The sequence below is a fragment of the Scyliorhinus canicula genome, chromosome 5 (assembly GCF_902713615.1).
Source record: "Scyliorhinus canicula chromosome 5, sScyCan1.1, whole genome shotgun sequence".
NCBI lineage: Eukaryota > Metazoa > Chordata > Chondrichthyes > Carcharhiniformes > Scyliorhinidae > Scyliorhinus > Scyliorhinus canicula.
Genome location: NC_052150.1, coordinates 18,373,018 through 18,392,103, shown reverse-complemented (window position 1 = coordinate 18,392,103; position 19,086 = coordinate 18,373,018). Strand labels below are relative to the sequence as shown.

Below are 19,086 nucleotides of genomic sequence, written 5' to 3'. Positions count from 1 at the left end.
TTCGCTCCCCCCTAGTAACAACACTCTATAACCCAACCCCTCTAATAAACCGAACATATGTACACCCCCGGATACTGTTGTCCCACTTACAGCTCCGTGTCTGCTTGGCCCACTGTAGAATGCGCACCTTATCCAAGTACCTGTGGAATCTCACCACCATTGCCCTCGGGGGGTCTCCCATTCGTGGCTTCCTCGCGAGTGCTCTGTCCACCTCCAAGGGCCGGGAGAATGCCCCATCCCCTAGCAGCTTCTCAAACATGCCCGCTGTGTCGCTGTGTATGCCCCACCATCCGCTCCTTCGGACCCCTCCGGGAGCCCAACAATCCTCAAGTTCTGCCGCGGGACCTATTCTCTAGATCCTCCATCTTCTCCAGGACCATCTTCTGCTGGTCCCTCAGCAATCCCACCTCCAGCTCCACCGGAGTTTGATATTCCTCCTGCTCAGCCAGCGCCTTCACCACTTTCTGGATCGCCCGATCTTAGGCGTCCAATCTAAGTTCCAGCTGCTCAATTGACTCTTTTATCGGGCTCAAGCAGTCCCGTTTCTGCTTCGCAAAGCCTTCCTGAATAACTTGCTTCAGCTGCTTCGTTGACCGCTAGGTCGACAAACCAGAGGTCCGGCCCTCCGCCATGCTGTCTCCTGCTGCAGCTTCAGCCCAAGCCTTCTCTGTCTTTCTGTTTCTGCCTTTACCAGCACTTCTAGTCCTTCTTTCCATGCACCGATGTGGGAATTCAGTACACAATTTCCTCTGTCATCAGTTTTACAATTCAAATCCGCCCATGAGTAGAATTGCTAACCATGATTGTGGTCAGCATGGCAGCTCAGTGATTAACACTGTGGCTTCACAGCACCAGGGTCCTAGGTTTGATAGCTGGCTGGGTCACTGCGGAGCCTGCACATTCTCCCCGTGTCTGCGTGGGTTTCCTTTGGAGGCTCCGGTTTCCTCCCACAAGTCCCAAAAGACATGCTGTTAGGTAATTTGGACATTCTGAATTCTCCCTCTGTGTACCCGAACAGGCGCCGGAATGTGGCGACGAGGGGATTTTCATAGTAACTTCATTGCAGTGTAAGCCTACTTGTGACAATAAAGATTATTATAACCGTTCAGGATTGATCTGAATTCTCCAGGAATTAAATATCAATCTCGAGGATGCTGCTGCATGCAAATGTGGAGAAATATCATGGAGATATTTATTTTAAAAAAATGTTTTGAACAGTTCTCTTCACCAGATATCAAAACCTTAAAAATGGGAAAAAGACTGGTTAATGGTCAAGCATCATCTAATTGGACATGGGCAGGATTCTCCGTTTGGGAGACCATGGGCACAATCTTCCCAAAGTCCCCGATTGAGCCCGGTCAGCCACATATTTCCCGGCATTCACCGGAACTCCCAGTGTAGCGAGAGATTGGGACATCATTTTTAAATGGCGTCCCGATCTCCGAGGCCCTGAAAATAATCCCCAACCTCCAATTCTCTTGGAGACCCCCACGAGTGTCGTTAAATCTGGTCCCAATTTGAGGGGACCCAGTATCAAATGGCACTTGTCCGAGGTCTCCAAGGCAAAGTGATTGAATTCTCAAAGGCTCCGGTACTTCAGGAATCTGCACATTAGAATAAGGCTTACTGCATCGCTCTAAGATGCAGATTTGCTAAAACGTGATCCCGCCATCTGGGCGGTATTCCCCTTGTAATGTCTTGCAAGATTGCGTTGAAGCCGGGGTCTCATGGCTTTCACCGGCCACACTGTGCTGCGGCTGGAGGATTGCACTCTATAACCTCCCGCCGGAGGTGAATTGGAACTGAAAATCACGATGCAATTCACTATCCCTCGCCAAGCAATTCATGCATGGCAAGGAATACGAGGATTCCAAATGGAAACCCACTATCGGGCTGCCATTTTCAATGGGTGACCCAATACAGAGGTCTAGGGGCCGGCGATTTCCCACTCCCTCCCACCGCATCACAAATCAGCCCCTTACATCAAGAATCAGCCCCCACTCTCGGATTTTCTATGTGTCCTCCTTGCCCCAAGTACAGGGCTGACCCGAACCACCTGCCCCCTGGGGAGCCCTTTAATAGGGAGACCCCCCCAGGGACCCCCTAAATAGGGAGCCTCCCCCGTACCCCCTAAATAGGATGATCCCCTCTTGAAGGAGACCGCCCATAGACCTGCTAAAGAGGGAGACCCCCCCTGAAACTCCCTAACTAAGGGGACCCCCCCCACAAAAGACTCCCTAACTAAAGGTACCACCCACACAGACCCCCTAACTGAAGGGACTCCCCACAGAGACCCCCTGACTAAAGGGACCCTCTCCACTGACCAGCCCAGAAAAGAGACCCCGTCTCGAAGACAGGGGTAGTGAAACAAAATCACTGCTGTAACACTCACCCTGGCATATACCTGCTGGCTCAGGTTCCTTTCTTGGAAAGAGAAAAATATTGACCTATGTTTAAACCCCACAGATCCTTCAGATGCAAACCATTCATTCATTTCTTTTGTGGGCTTTGATTCACATCTTCCACAAACATGATGTCAGCCTTGTTTCATTAATCTTCCTTCATGGATGAGTAACTCTAAATACCGTAACCACAATGTTTACAAACATCAGAGTTAAATGCTGGCAATTTACAGCTCAGCACTTCAAAATCATTCAAGCATGCAGCGGGCTGATTCGGATCCCAATCCAGAAAAAGGACACACTTCCCAATTATACACCCCTGTTGGAAGCATTGGAAAATAGGCACAGACACCTGGGTGTGTAGGTTCTAAACCTGCCAGGACTATTTGTGTCACTGTGTGCAAGGGATTTGAAAACACGAATGAGAATTTTAAAGTCAAGTCATGACGATGCTTAACTGGGAACAATGGGGTGGTGGGTGAATGCGGTTTAGCGTAGGTTAGGTCACAGACACAGTTCTGGATGTCCTCAGGTGTACAGATGGTAGAATGTGGGAGGCCAGCCATTGCTGAAGTTGTTAAGTCTAGAAGTAGCGGAGAGATAGTTGAGGTTTACTGAAGCAAAAGCAAAGTTACAAAAGTGGAAATAAATAGGATTAGTGGTGGCATAAATGTGAGGTCAAAACTCAGCTCAGAGTCAAACAGTTTTGTGAAATTGCTTCAACCTCATAGAGTGGCCGGGGACAACATTGGAGTTGGTATCTAGAGATCGGAATTTGTCCCAGGATCACAAATTAATAGATTCAGTCTTCCCAATATTCAGTTGTAGAAGATTTTGTGGTGATATGCATCACTGTAAATAGCCATGGGGTTAATGTAAATACACTACGACTAAGTAAACACTAGAGGGAGCACCAGAGACATCATGACATGCAGACATACAGATAATAAACACATAGAATAGGACACGACAAATGGGCAGTCAAGACACCCAGAGGTGACACTACCATAAGGGGGCATTACACAACCTATAAAGAAGGGCAGGGCACACATACTGTGGGCGGAATTCTCCGCTCCCCACGTGGCGTGGGAGAATTGTGGGAGGACCACCCGACATTTTTTACGCCCCCCTGGCGCCCCCAGCGATTTTCTCTCCCCCCCCCCCCCCCCCCCACTCAGAAAAACCGCCGCTCGCCGTTTTTCACGGCGAACGGCGATTCTCCGAGCCCGATGGGCCGGGCGGCCGGCCCTTCACGGCCGTTTCACCACGGCAGCAACCACACCTGGTCGCTGCATTCGTGAATCGGGCGCCAGATGCCCGTTTGAGGCATCTAGGGGTCCGATTGGCACGGGAGCACCACGACTGTGCTCGGGAGGGGACAGGCCCGCGATCGGTGCCCACCGATCGTCGGGCCAGCGTCCAAAACGGACGCACTCTTTCCCCTCCGCCGCCCAGCAAGATCAAGCCGCCACGTCTTGCCGGGCGGCTGAGGAGAAAGACGGCCACCGCGCATGCGTGGTTCGCGCCGTCTGCGCGATGAAGTCATCCGTGCACGCGCGGATTGGAACCGGCAACCCGCGCATGCGCAAATGACCTCACAAATGTGCCATTTTGCACATCATTTCCGGGTGGGGGTGAATTAGGTGCGGGGAGCGGGCCCCGAGGCCGTCGTGAACCTCGGCCAATTTCACGACGGCCATCCCGATTTTTATCGGGAGCAGAGAATACCACCCTCTGTCTCTTTCCACAGGCGACACTTAAGAGAGTAGGACAGGGGCAGATCAGAAACATCACCCACCATGTGGCTTAGAGCGGACTGGTTAGTTAGACTGAGTTACTATAGCAAGATTAGCAGAAGAGTCGAACTCATGGAGAACTGTGCTAATGGTTCAATAAATCACATTGAACTTACTTCAAAGTCTGGAGTATCTTTTGGTCAAAGCTTGTGTTATCCCAGAGTACCTAACACAACAGATTTCTACTCATCCAGCATTGGTTTTAGACATAGTTAAAAGTGGTGGATATCAACAACTTGCACATAGAAACTGATGTGTTTTCGAATGATGTTGATGAGGGGCAGTATGTAGATGTGAATTAGGAGGGGGGGGGGTCATTCCTTGGGAGGTGACAAAGATAACACTGAAGGAGTGGGAAGAGAATCATTGCAGTTGGTGCTGCAGCTGCTTGAAGAGGTGAAGGAGAGCTGAATCTTCGAAATGGTGTCACGCACTACTTCCTATTTATTGAATGGAATCCCTTTCTATTTCCTGAAGTGAGGGGGTACTTCATACTCCAGATTGGTGGAGAATTTAACAATCCCAAAAACTCTGATCCTTTCTCTCTGGTGCCTGGATCTCAACCCAAAGCTCAGCAAGTTAACTGGTCTGCTGTAAAGTTGACAGTGACCTGGCTTTTGCACGCCAATAGTTCCTCGTTGGAGTATATTACAGAGATTAAAGAGACCTTCCAAGGCTGCCTGGAAGGACCTTAATTTGGAAAAATTGAGGGCGGTGATTACCTTCATTGCCGCTGAGAGGGCTGATGATGAGCATCCTGAAGAGTTGGCTTGAGCCGCAAATGGAGCAGACCAGAGAGAGGCCAATCCTTCTGGCTCAGAGCTACCCAGAGAAATCCTCATCGGACCTGGTGAGTCCTGCTTTATTTTGACATGATGCCGGATTCTCCTTGCCTCTAACATGTGCTGCCCTTCCTTTTCTTCTGTGATAACGGAATGATATGCCAAGACCCAGGTGAAGTCCGTACCTGTTGCTACATTGTTCAGACTACTGGGAGAGGTGGGGTGGTGGAGCAGGGCAAATAATGGCAGGCAGTCAAATTCAGATGCAAGTCTCAGTAACGATTAACCAAAAACAAAACAAGTTTTTTATTTTTAACCTATGTTAGACAAGAAAAGATTAAATAGGGCAGCACCGTGGTTATCACTGCTGCCTCACAACGACAGGGACCCGTCATCAATTTCCGCCTTGGGTCAATGTCTATGTGTAGTTTGCACGTTCTCCTCGTGCTTGTGTGGGTTTCCTCCGGGTGCTCCGGTTTCCTCCCATACTCCAAAGATGAGCAGATTAGGTGGATCGGACATGCTGAAATTGTCCCTTACTGTCCAGGGATGTACAGGTTAGGTGGGGTTATGGGGATAGGGCAGGGGAGTGGGCCTAGGTAGGATGCTCTATCAGAGGGTCAGTGCAGATTTGATGGGCCAAATGGCCGCCTTCAGCACTGTATGGATTACATGATTCTCACCCAGTATTTCAATCAGAAGACTATTATTAAGAAAACCAAATTTTTGAGGTTATGCATTTCAGTAATAAACTACTACAGACAGCTTATGGAAAGAAAATCCGTATCAAATCTAAAGGGATAAATTCAGATCCATTGTTATTACTGCACTGTAAAGAATAAAATAAGAAGGCAGAGTAATTGCAAATATAGTGCGCGATTCAGTGGACTCCAGTTAAAGTCTGCTGAATGGCTCGTTTAGCAGAGTGTTTCTCAGCGGCCGCAGCACTGACAAACATCTCGCTATCCAATGGCACTTTGCCGTTTGTTTTTGCCTTGGGGATTTCTCCCCACCAAGGCTACACTTAGAGGGATTTCCTGTTGGTGTGCTGACGGCTCTTTGTAGATCAGGGTGCCACAATGGAAGGCTGCCCCTTTCTTCACCCCCACCCTGCTCTTTTGACCTCACCCTCCTCCCCCAACCTTGGGTGGCCCCCAGGAATTCCTTCACCCTCCCCTACCTGGCAAGGCACCCTCAGGCTTGACCCCTGGAAGTGCCAAGGTGCCACTCTGCCCTGTCCCTGACCATCCGGGGGTGTCCAATGGCCAAGGAGACCCCTTCAGGTGCCCTTTGTGTGGACCAGTATTAAACGTCGCCCTACCGAGGTCTCCCAGGTGCAGCTGGCGTTATGGGCGAGATCCAGATCGCGCCAGGCCGAGCGAGTTGGGTGACTCTTATGAGGTTATCTCCCACCGAGCGGAGCCCGATTTGGTGCTCGCATGCGATTCACCCGCGGGGCACCATGGGATCGCTGAATCACGCACATAACAAAAATATGTATTTGAAATAATACAAGTTATTTAAAATGCTTTGTTTTTTCAAAATCCTCCAATTTTGAGCTTTTAATTGGCATATAAAATTCCAGTACAGACAAAGAAATGTATAGAAAAATACATCTAAAATCACATCAGCAAATGTAAGAAATCTGAAATAAAAATGGTCAATGTTCTTAAAAATTACATACAGATTAGTGACCCTTTTCGAAATGCTGCTAATTCACTTACATGCTTGTGATTTAATTCTTAACCACGCCAGGTGCATTTTATACAGGCTGTGATTTCTCATGTCATTATTTCATAACTGCAGCCAATTAGTTTTGGTGGATACAAACCGCATCCAAACTTCACACCAAGAAACACAGAAAGAATAAGATTGTGACAGTGGTGCACTTCATCATATTGAACAAACCTACCAGATATTTATGTGTGTGATTACATACTTGTACTAAAATAAACATTTTCTACTTAATTGGCGTGGTGTTAAGCACGACTCACAATTGTGGTCTAAAGATTAGTGAGTAAGACGGCCAGAATCCCATTTAATTGCTGGTACAACCTCAGCAACAATTCGGAGAAACTCAGAACAAAAGGGAAAGTAGGTAGTGAGCAGGATTCCATGTTTCCCCAGCTGCGTGTTTCTCGGTGTCGCGCTGTTCACTGGCAGTGGGGTACTCTCTTCCTGGTTGGTCAGTGGGATTTCCCAATTAAGCCACCCTATGCCACCTGGAAAACCCGTGGGCGGGGACACACTGCCAGCGGGAAAAGGGAATCCCAACGGTCGGAGAATTCCGACCAATATCTCTAGTTTATGTTGTTTCTTCAGCTTTTCCACCAAAGCTAGAGAGGTTGGGGAACCCCAATCGGGCCAAATTCAAACCTTTAATGAGCTGCGCAAACGTTCCTGCGATAACAAAACCCTGCAAAGCCACTTTTCTATCACTGAGTTAGTATAGATACAGTTGAAAGCATATTCCAGCATTTGCAAAGAACATCGTGGAAGAGGAACGGGAGTGCAGAAATGGAAGGAGACAATGGCAATGTTGTTATCTTTATAATGCCACAGAAGGCACATGAGTTCCCAGTGAGCTACTTGGGCAGAGCTGTAAATGTCCTTCCAATTTATGGGAGGGGACTGGGATAACCCTTGTGGAATTCCAGAGCTATTTCCTAAAATTTACAATTATGGATCCTCCTACATCCTGAGTCCGTTATAAAGGATGCAAAGTTGTTGTTTCAGAGATACCCGATATAGGTCGTGATGTCTCAGACTCAGTTTTCAGATAACCAGCCAATTGTTTTTGACTGAGACATCCAATATCTTTTAAAATCTTCAGAAAACTATTTCTAAATTTCACTCCAAGAAATACATAAAGGATAGGATTGAGACAACAGTGTACGTATGCAATACTCTCTGTTACAATAATTGCATAGTCTACATTTATGGTGTATTCACAACTAGCGACTTCTTCACTGAAGATCTGTACCGTTTTCATCAACAAGACAATGTTGAATGGCAGCTCACATATCACGAATGCAACCACAACTGCAACAATAATCTTTAATGATTTATGATTCTGAAACCTCTTGGCTTGGAGCAAAGTTTTTGCAATGATTGAGTAGCAAATGATCATGGATACAAAAGGTATCAGAAATCCCACTGCCATCTGAGCTACATATACTATCAGTTTGCCGATGCTGTCAAAATTGACAGGATACAACATAGTACAGATAGTTTTATCGGACATATCAGTATATGCTTCACTGAATATGAATTCTGGAAGAGTCAAAATGATTGCAATCACCCAAACCCCTACACAAACAAACTTACTGGGAAATCTTTTACTTTTACTCTTGAGCATTTTTGTTGCTTGAACAATGGCTTTGTACCTGTTGACACTCACACAGGTGAGTATCAGCATACAGCTGTAGAGGTTGACAGTGTATGCCCCATTGACAATTTTGCACACAAAAGTTCCAAAAATCCATCCAGTGTATGCATCGACTGTCCAGAATGGCAAGGTGCAGAGGAAGAGCAAGTCAGCAATGGCCAGGTTCACCATGTAGATATCGGTCACGGTCTTCAGCTTCTCATAGTAAACAAATGTCACAATGACCAAAGAATTCCCCAGCAGCCCTGCCACGAAAACGACTGAATAAAAACAGGGCATAAAACTACTCCCAAAGTTTCTGATGCCTGATGTCTCACAGGGTGCTGCAAACAGTGAAGGGTCAAGCATGGCAAGGTTAAAATTGCTTTCAGTGTTATCGGCTGGAAACTTGGTGACAGCTATCTGAAAATAGAACAGTGGCAATTAGTGCGTACTAGGGTGTAAATTAAACAGTTAATTCTAAATCTCATGTTGGGTATTTACAATCCCATTATTGAAACTACAATGTCACATGCATTTACACGCAATACAACCAGGAAAGCAGAACAAATAAGCCTGTCATCAAAATAAAAGTGATCATTTACATATTAAAGAGAGATTTACCTTCTCCATCTCTTTGCAGGTGTAGAAATATAGATGCACCGAGAGTGCTTTCTTATGCTATCAACAACTTCTGTTCTCACCACACAATGTCCACGGTTTCCTTCTCAACACGAGAAGACTTTCAGGCGGAACTTTTTGGTCACACATTCAAAAAAGGAAGTAGTATTTTTATATCTTTTGACTGAATGCTGACTTGTAGGTTTAGTAGATTTTGGGCTCACCAAAGGAGTTCTACACTCCACAAATTGTTCTTCTTCCTCCCACTCCAGCCTGCTTCCACACTTACATTTATTGTTGCGGATGGCACGGTGGTGCAGTGGTTATCACTGCTGCCTCACAGCGCCAAGGACTAGGTTCGATCCCGGCCCCAGGTCACTGTCTGTGTGGAGTTTGCATATTCTCCCCGTGTCTGCGTGGGTCTCACCACCACAACCCAAAGATATGCAGTGCAGGTGGATTGGCCACGCTAAATTGCCCTTGATTAGAATTTGGTTTTAAAAAACATTCATTGTTGCAATTATATTTTGCAGCAAAACTGAATCATGTTCACTGATATTGAATTCTATCTGCCATCTTTTAGACCAGGGAGGTGCCCTTGTCCCACTTGGACCTCTACCCCCGCCTCTGGAGTCTTCATCCATCCCTGTCCAGTAAATGATGTTCTAACCCTTTGACCCCCTTGTTTGAAAGCTTTTCATGCAGCCTTTTTCAGATACAGCTTCTCTCACCTCAGTCTTCCATCTGCCTCCCATTGTTCGTGTTCATCTGCCTCGTTGCCCCACTACATGCTATAATGAGCCCTTGACCTGATGTCTCTCTCTCACACTCCTTGCACAACCTTCCTCCCACATTGCAACCCCCATACCACCCCTGTGCCACACAGCAGTGTCTACCTGGACAGAACTGTGGTGTGGGACTCATTCAGCTATTGCAACAACTGGGGATGGAGTACTAGGTAAGGCCAGGAGGGATGTGGGGATTGTTTTGACGAAGAGGCGGGCGGGCGGGTGGGGGGGAGGAAGAGTGTTGCAATAGCTGAACTATATTCCCTAACCTCAGGCACAGTACTGAACTGAGATGATGACACAGGAAGGTCCATGGTTGCAGCAGCAGCGTGCTGTCCATGAAGACTGGCACGGTAGACTTAGGGCAGCGCAGCGCCAGGGTCTCAGGTTTGATTCCCCGCTGGGTCACTGTCTGAGCGGAGTCTGCACGTTCTCCCCGTGTCTACATGGGTTTCCTCCGGGTGCTTTGGTTTCCTCCCACAGTCCAAAGACGTGGCAGTTAGGTGGATTGGCCATGATAAATTGCCCTTAGTGACCAAAAAGGTTAGGAGGGGTTACGGGGATAGGGTGGGAGTGAGGGCTTAAGTGGGTCAGTGCAGACCCGATGGGCTGAATGGCCTCCTTCTGCACTGTATGTTCTGTGGAGATGGAGGGCACTGCTCTGGCAGAGGGGTAAACAGCGTACCAGGAACAGTGCAACACTCTGACGTTGTTGCATTCACCCTGGTCTCTCTTCATAACTAAAGCTCTCCAGCCCAGACAACATCCTGGTAAATCTCCTCTGCACCCTTTCCAGCGCTATCACATCCCTCCTATAATGTGGATTCCAGAGCGGCACACAATCCTCTAAGCTGTGGCCTAACCAGTGTTTTATACAGTTCCAGCATAACCTCCCTGTTCTTAAACTATGCCTCGGCTAATAATAGTCATAGATGTTTACAGCATGGAAACAGGCCCTATGGTCCATATCCCTCTATACCCACCCTGTCCATGTAACTGTCTAACTGCTTTTTAAAGGACAAAATTGTACCCGCCTCTACCACTGCCTCTGGCAGCCCGTTCTAGATGCTCACAACCCTCTGTCTGAAGAAACTTCCCCTCTGGTCTCTCTTGTATCTCTTTTCTCTCACCGTAAACCTCTGCCCTCTAGTTCTAGACTCCTCTACCTTTGGGAAAAGATGTCGACTACCTTATCGATGCTCCTCATTATTTTACAGACCTCTATAAGATCACCCCTAAGCCTCTTATGCTCCAGGGAAAAACGTCTCAGCCTATCCAGCCTCTCCTTATAATCTAATAAAGGAAGGTATACCATATGCCTTCTTAATCACTGTATCTATCTGCCCTGCTATCATAAGGGACCAGTGTACATGCACATCAAAGTCCCTCTGATCCTCGGTGCTCCCCAGAGTCTTGCCATTTATCATGTATTCCCTTGACTTGTTTGTCCTGCCCAAGTGCATCACCTCACACTTATCCGGATTGAATTCCATTTGTCACTGATCAGCCCATCTGACTAGCCCGTCTATATCCTCCTGTACATAAGGCTATCCTCCTCGCTATTTACCGCCCCACCAATTTTCGTATCCACAAACTTACTGATCAACCCTCCAACATTCATGTCTAAATCATTTAAGTCTGCTTTATGTACATTAATTAACCTGTAACTTACGGGACTTCAAGCCTGCTTTTGTGCTGTTCCATCAATTTTATTCTTTCTCGAGCCAAGAAGCCATGAGACCTGTCACACATTCCAAATTAGACAGAAACTATCAGCGATGGTTGCTATGCTTATGATCCCATAAATATAAGATAATCATAGCACGCAATATGTCTTCTGATGTAGTTTTATCCAGGACAGTCGCACAAACTGCTGACAATAAATAAAAATTCAAAAGTAGTTTTCTCGTGTCGCATTATTTTCTCCTTTCAAATATTTACTTGCCTTCCTTTTTAAAAGTTAAGTTGTGGACCCGCTTCTGCCATTTTTGTAAAATTATGTGGCAATTTAGCCAATCTACCTACACATCTGTGCGGGTGAGACCTACACAGACACGAGGAGAATTTTCAAACTCCGCATAGAAAGTGACCCAGGGCCGGGATCGAACCCGGCTCCTTGGCGCCATGAGGCAACAGTGCTAACCACTGCACCGCCGTGCTGCCCTTCTGACATCGTTTCTGATAGGTGTAGGGCACTCGCATCCTCATTAACCCGTTGTTAATTCTAAACTCTCTTTTCTGACTTTTGGTGATCTTAAATGTCCTCTTGTATTTTAATCAACTATTTTAGATCCCCAATTTTATTTGATGTAATTTAATTTTATATATAGTTATATGCATTCTATTTTAGGTTTTTTTGATGTGACAATTTTTCCTATTTTTGCCTTACCTCCTTCTTATGTCTTGTTTCTTGCAATGTTTAGCCCCTTTACACCTTTCTAATCCTTTATTCCCTACACATCTAAAGGCTAATTTGTCTTTTCGGCTGCCGATGCATTTGTTTATTCTCCATCTTGGCATATTAATTTAAATCCTCCCTCACACAGCTTTAGTTAACCTTCTTGAGGATGTCAGTCTTCCCAGTTTTCCTAAGGCATAGGCCGAGCCATTATAAAGTTCATTCAAGCCCTAATTCTTTGTCTGCTGCCCACAAAATCTGAGTTTATTCCACCCTCACGACCTGCCTCCTCATAGTCACACCATTTAACCCTTTAGCTTTACTGTTTCCACACTGACTATTACGCCTCTTACACACCTCAGTTCACTGAAGCTCTTTTCTTCGGCCTGTAACTTTTAGTTTAACCAGGCCCAGCCCCTTAAGTCACCCGCCCTCACCCCCCTCTCAGCCGTCCCTCAGTGTTACTGCATACCATAGAACATAGAACATTACAGCGCAGTACAGGCCCTTCGGCCCACGATGTTGCACCGTCCTGTGAAACCCTTCTAAAGTCCCTCTACACTATTCCCTTATCGTTCATATGTCTATCCAATGACCATTTGAATGCGTTTAGTGTTGGCGAGTCCACTACTGTTGCAGGCAGGGCATACCAGACGTGCTCTAACTCTTATGTGAAGCATAACTAATGGCATGGACCAAATGGCCTGTTTGTGTGCTATAAATGCTTTTTAATAAGTATTACCACATGCCTTGTTTCTCCATGTCCGGATTGACTTCAACCCCATACTAATGTCCTGGCGAACACACAGGCCAGGATTTACCAGCGTCAGCTGACATCAGAATCTTCTGCTCCTGCCAAAAGTCAATGCACAGACAACAGTCCATATCCCTGTAACTGCTGCAGCCTACATCGCAACATCACTCTCAAACCCTCATCCTATTTGCTCACTCTCAGCCGCCACCTCTGTTCCTGCACCTTCATTTTGATTTTACCTGTACCTGCTCCACCACCCCCATTCACGCTATTCACCTCCCCCCATCACCACCCACCATCTCCACACACTCCATTCCCTGATCTGAATGCCTCTGACCTAGAAAATGTAAGTGCAGCACAGAATTGTTGGTAAAGCAGAAGCAGATGGAAAGACGCAGATTGACAGACAGAGTTGGGCACAGACAGTGACAGGGGGCACGATTTAACGGAAACATTTCAAAGTGTCATTTTGTGTATGATTGGCAGGGTGTTTCTCCACGGCTGCATTTGCAGATCGCGGTCTGGAGTGATTTGCTCTCGTTTTCTGGTAGGCGTGGGGACAAAGCCCCTTTTTCAGTGAATCCCTGGTCCTCCAGGCATGCCGGACCCTTGCTGCCTCCAATCCTCCATCCCCCGGCTCCTCGTTCAAGTCCTCTCCGGGCTTGTTCACCATCCCCTCCTGGTCTGACCCTCCTCCTCCTCGGGTGAGGCCACATGTTCCTCCTCCTGCATGTTGCTGCACTGCAGTGCTTGGTTGTGGAGTGGACAGCCGACCACCACTTTTTTTTTTTTAAATTTAGAGTACCCAATTATTTTTTCCAATTAAGGGGCAATTTAGTGTGGCCAATTCACCTAACCTGCACATCTTTTGGGTTGTGGGGGCGAAACCCACGCAGACACGGGGAGAATGTGCAAACTCCACACGAACAGTGACCCAGGGCCGGGATTCGAACCCGGGTCCTCAGCGCCGTAGGCAGCAATGCTAACCACTGTGCCACCGTGCTGCCCTCGCCGACCACCACTTTGTGGGTGTATGGCAAGGCACCACTAGAGCGGTACAGGCATTGGAACCTTATCCCCCAAGAGCTAACCCATTATCCTGGGGTGGTCCTCGAAGACGGTGGAGATCACCGAGTGTCTGGGATGTAGCTGTCATGCACACTCCCTGGGAAGCATGTACACCCACACGTGTGTGATCCGGAGGTGGTGGTCACACACGAGTTGAACATTCAGGGAGTGGAACCCCTTCCTGTTAATGAAGGGCAGTCCCTGATGCCCTGGTGTACATTAGACAGCATGCGTGCCATCTATTACAACCTGGACCTGGGGCATCCTGGCGATGGTGGAGGATCCTGCAGCCCAGGCATCTTATTGGGTCTGGTCCAGCACAAAGTTTATATAGCTAGCTGCCCAGCATACAGGGCATCCGTGATGTCACAGATGCACTTGTGGGCTGTAGCTTGGGAAATGCCGCACAAGTCTCCGCTGGAGCCCTGGAATTAACCAGTTGCTTTAAAGTTCAGGGCTGCGTTGACCTTCATGGCTACTTGATGCGGGTATCCTCCTCCTGCACAGGGGCCAGGTCTGTGAGAACGTGACACAGGTGCTGCACTGTCTCTTTGTTGAGACGAAGTCTCCAGCGGCACATGCTGCCCGTCATCTCAAAAAACCAACGACACCTGTACATCTTGGGCCTTGGGCGGCGTCCCCCTCTGGATTTCTCCTCGGTCTGATGGACGGCCGGGTCTTCAGGTTGCGTGGCGGCCCCCTGCACGTGGGGTGCCACCTCCAGCCTACGTCAATGCTGCCGCCTTCTATGGCATCTAGCGCCTGGGCTGCCAGGCCCAGCGAGGGCATACATTTTGGCATCTGTAAGGAATTGGAGAAGGTTAGAGACCAACAATCAGTTAGGGCTTCCACTCCAAGACCCTCAAATCCCCCATGCCTCCTCCACCCTCACCTTCTCTCAGGGAGCCATTAACATGTTGTGCTGAAAAACCTCGCTCTGCACACTCACTTCCCCTGGGCCATAGTCGGTGCCACTAAACCCCAGACCCCTGCCAAGAATATCAGAGAGACCATGTTCAGGTGCCCTCCTCTGATCCACACACTTACCCTTTGGTCGTGAGGATACCCCCAGTGATGAAGGCCAGCTCTTGAGCGTTTGATTGTTGGCTGCCAGCTTTATGCTGCTGATGCTTCTAGAGTTCAGGCAAACATTTCAGGCTTCAAAGTTTGATTGAAATGCGATGTAATAGGGGCCTCACGGTAGCATGGTGGTTAGCATCAATGCTTCACAGCTCCAGGGTCCCAGGTTCGATTCCCGGCTGGGTCACTGTCTGTGTGGAGTCTGCACGTCCTCCCCGTGTGTGCGTGGGTTTCCTCCGGGTGCTCCGGTTTCCTCCCACAGTCCAAAGATGTGCGGGTTAGGTGGATTGGCCATGCTAAAATTGCCCGTAGTGTAAGGTTAATGGGGGGATTGTTGGGTTACGGGTATACGGGTTACGTGGGTTTAAGTAGGGTGATCATTGCTCGGCACAACATCGAGGGCCGAAGGGCCTGTTCTGTGCTGTACTGTTCTATGTTCTATGTTCTAATAATCATCATCTGAGACATGGCACATGTATGCATGAGAATGCCCAGGGGCATCCCCTGACCTGGAACACTTTAGCCAACCCGACCAAGCCCAACCCCCCTGAGGGGTCCTCCACCGCCCTCGCACTGGGGGCAGCAGCTCCAGTGCCCTTGAGCTGCAAGCCTGAAAATGGAAATGGTTACTCACCTCTTCAGATTCCCTCAGCAGCCATTGCGCCAGCTTTACGTTTTTAAAAAGGAGTACTAAACAACGCCCGTGTGATTTCTCGCTGGGGAGCCGGTTAATTCCCCAGGAGGCTGCTACATTCGACTTCAATCTCGCTACTGAGATGGAACTTGATGCTAATTGGGGTCAATGATATGCTCACCATATTTGGGCATGATACGGAATTTACCATCGGGAGCTGGCTTGTTAGATAGCAAACTGATTCGCGCCCAGTGGGTCTTTCCCACTATTTAACCAGCACGCCCAGATCCATGCCGAGTGAAATGAGGTGGTTAAATCGTGCCAATGTGTGAGGCATATGTAGGAAACAAGAAAGAAGCAAAACAAAGCTGAATGAAATTCAAACTAAAGCAGACAGAGAGTAAAAGAAAGTTTGAGGAATTGAGAGTTGCAGGAGTAGATTTTTCAACATTTTCTTTGCATGTAGCAGCCAGGAAACCTATTTTTATTTCCCTTTAATGTGTCATTCTATTTCAAATGCTGGCATTGTGAAATCAGTCCCCAGTTTAATTTACCAAAAATTATTTCATTGAAATTATGGTTAATGGAATTTCATCATTGGCCACGAGTCAGTAGTCAGAGCATTGCTCCTTCTGATATAAATTAATGCCTTGGACATGGGTACACTGGATTTAATTTCAACGTTTACAAATGATACAGAACTTGGAAATGTAGGAAATAGTGAGGAAGATAACATAACAGCAACAGACTTCAGGCAGACATAGACTTGTGGGACTGCAGATGGAATTTATCACCAAAAAGAATGAAGTGATATATTTTGGCAGTAAGAAAAACAAGAGGGAATATAAACTAAATGCTACAACTGTAAAGGCAATGCAGGAACAGAAAGATACGGGAATGTGTACAAAAGTGTTTGAATGTGGCAGGACAAGATGAGAAGGGTGTTGGTAAAGTATACAGGATATCTGGATTTATAAAAACAATAGAGCACAAAAGCAAGGGGTTAAGCTAAAGCATCATAAATTACTTGTTCCTAATTTACTAAGTGGACTTTTCCTAGTCTTACAGAGGTGGGGCCAGGAGTAAAGAAATAAGGGCATCAGGTGAGCTCCCCGATGCATTCCTGCCTCCTGGTAATCTTGCTGGAGATGAATAAGCATCGGCAGTAGCTACCTACCCGGCGAGCAGCCAGTAATGATTAAATAAGCGCCTAATGGGAGGTGAGGGCTCTGTGTTATATTGCTGGTGTCGGAGCTAACTCTCAACGAGCATGGAGCCCCGGCTGCACCATGGAGGGGGGCCATCCAGCAGCTGGCCTAAACATCCATGCTCCAGAAACGAGACGGTGGGTATGGGCTGCTCTCCTGTCCAAAACAGGTTCTCAGGGGAGGTTTCCCATCCGCTCCAATGGCCCTTCTGGCTTCCGGCCAGTTTGGTATTTATTCATGTTTCTGAGGGAGGTGCCTTCGCACTCTCTATTCTGCCTGACCAGCGCCCACCTCTCCCCAGCTGAAGGGTCTTTGATTGGCTCTGTCTCATCAGGAACCTGTTTGCCATCGTTAATTGGGCGGTACACAGTAAGGCAACCAATTAGCAGGCCATCTCCCAGAAGATCAGCTTGGACGGCTGGGTCCCAAAAGTAGTCCCAAATCCTGAATATATTCTGTCAACATAAAATTCTGCCCAATTATGACCACCAACTTTTGGAAAGACTTCAAGGGCAGCACGGTGGTGCAGTGGGTTAGCCCTGTTGCCTCACAGCGCCGAGGTCCCAGGTTCGATCCCGGCTCTGGGTCACTGTCTGTGTGGAGTTTGCACATTCTCCCCGTGTTTGCGTGGGTTTCACCCCCACAACCCAAAAGATGTGCAGAGTAGGTGGATTGGCCACGCTAAATTGCCCCTTAATTGGAAAAAATTAATTGGGTACTCTAAATTTATTTTTAAAAAAAGGAAAGACTTCAAGACTTTAGAGAGGATGCAGAATAATCTCACTAGAATGTGACAAGTTATATGGACTTTAGTTAAAGGGCAAACTAGTGAAGGATTGCTCTCCTTAGAGCTGAGAATTTTGAGCAGAGATTTACCCTCTACCCTGCTGCCCGATCACTCATTCACCCAATCATTAATATTCACACTGGATCTCTCAACTTACTATACGGCGGGTAATGCTGTAACATGGGGCCATGTCTTGCCTTAGCCCGAGATGCTACAGCACTGTGATTGAGCTCTCCAACGGACGCTGTACTCTGCATTTCTGGAGAAGCCAGGTTCTGAAGACCTGGCAAGAAGTGCAGAGCAGGATCGAGGGGTGGAAAAGTTCGCGCAGAGTGACTGACACTGACGCTGGTTGCTGTTTTGTGGAAGATCCAGACCCACACACTACCAGGATGGTTTAAGGCAACCTCGATGGCCTTTAACTTTTTTTGGATAGTAATTCATATATTCCTACCAATGTGCAGCTCGTTAATGTTTGAGGCAGCTTCAGACAACACTGAGCCTTCGGAACTCATCTGCACACGGCAATATCTGGGGGCAGAAGCATCCCGAGAGAGGGTGAAATGATGACACTTCCTCGGAGCCAATGACATTCTCCTGGGGCTTAACTTCAGGACTCCTGTAGCTCTGCCTGAGTACAGACAGTAAGAAGTACTACAGAAGATCATTGTCAGTTCTGGCAAGATGACAGTGTGAGCTGTAATAGAAGTTGTCAAACCTACCAATAAATTCTGTGTCCTGAGAGATACTGCTGTTGTGTTATTGGAGCTGTCCATTTGGTCCTTGTTAGAAGAATTCTCTTTATCTGTGCAAATCACCAATATTTGTTTGATTGAGCTGAATTTTTCATGCATTGAGCCATTATACACAAGCTTACTGAGTGGCTACCCACTGGGCATCAGGCATCCACTGGAGTGTTCCCGTCAGCCTTCTTTGATAGCCAGTTCCCTCAAAGTCTGCACAAGAACTGTGCAGCATAGCTGGTATATGATCTTACTTTTTGGCTAGCTGACTCCTATTTCCCTGCCCTAGCTTCTGCATACTTGTAGCAGATGATTCATCTCATCTAGCCTAATCTCTAAAATCTGCTATTTGCAAAAGTCACAAGTGACACTGCATTCTTGGCCTCCTTTTCCGAAAGTGGAACAGGGACGTTGACATTTTCAATACCTGAGATCAAAGGTAAAGGTTAGCTTTCAATATTCAGGAAGGATAGGGAGCGACGACTGGGTGCTGAAAGCAGCAGAGTTTGTCCTACAGATTATGTACAGTGAAATAGAGGTTCAAAGGGGATATGGTGCGAATAAACTCTGTGCAGCATCTCCCCCACCATTGTCACCCACCATAACCAACATTTACCCCCTACCTGTGACACCCAACACACCTGACTCCAGTGGGAAA

The 19,086-nt window shown here is 47.4% G+C and overlaps 2 protein-coding genes across 9 annotated transcripts in view; one reads left to right on the top strand and one right to left on the bottom strand.

Annotated features, from left to right (window-relative positions):
* The window catches only part of fyco1a (FYVE and coiled-coil domain autophagy adaptor 1a), a 261,315-nt gene that overhangs the window by 159,126 nt on the left and 83,103 nt on the right, over positions 1–19,086 (top strand). The window lies entirely within an intron of this gene.
* Positions 6,500–11,591, bottom strand: LOC119965821 (C-C chemokine receptor type 7-like). Of its 3 annotated transcripts, none has more exons than XM_038796700.1 (2): positions 11,429–11,591; positions 6,500–8,770 (listed from the first exon to the last, which is right to left on the bottom strand). In XM_038796700.1, exon 2 carries the CDS (start codon positions 8,714–8,716, stop codon positions 7,688–7,690), a length of 1,029 nt encoding a protein of 342 aa, XP_038652628.1. In that variant the 5' UTR covers positions 8,717–8,770; positions 11,429–11,591; the 3' UTR covers positions 6,500–7,687. The 3 variants fall into 3 exon arrangements, with proteins under 3 accessions (XP_038652628.1, XP_038652626.1, XP_038652627.1); XM_038796698.1 differs by lacking the exon at positions 11,429–11,591 and adding an exon at positions 8,972–9,073; XM_038796699.1 differs by lacking the exon at positions 11,429–11,591 and adding an exon at positions 8,972–9,073 and having other exon boundaries at positions 6,500–8,766.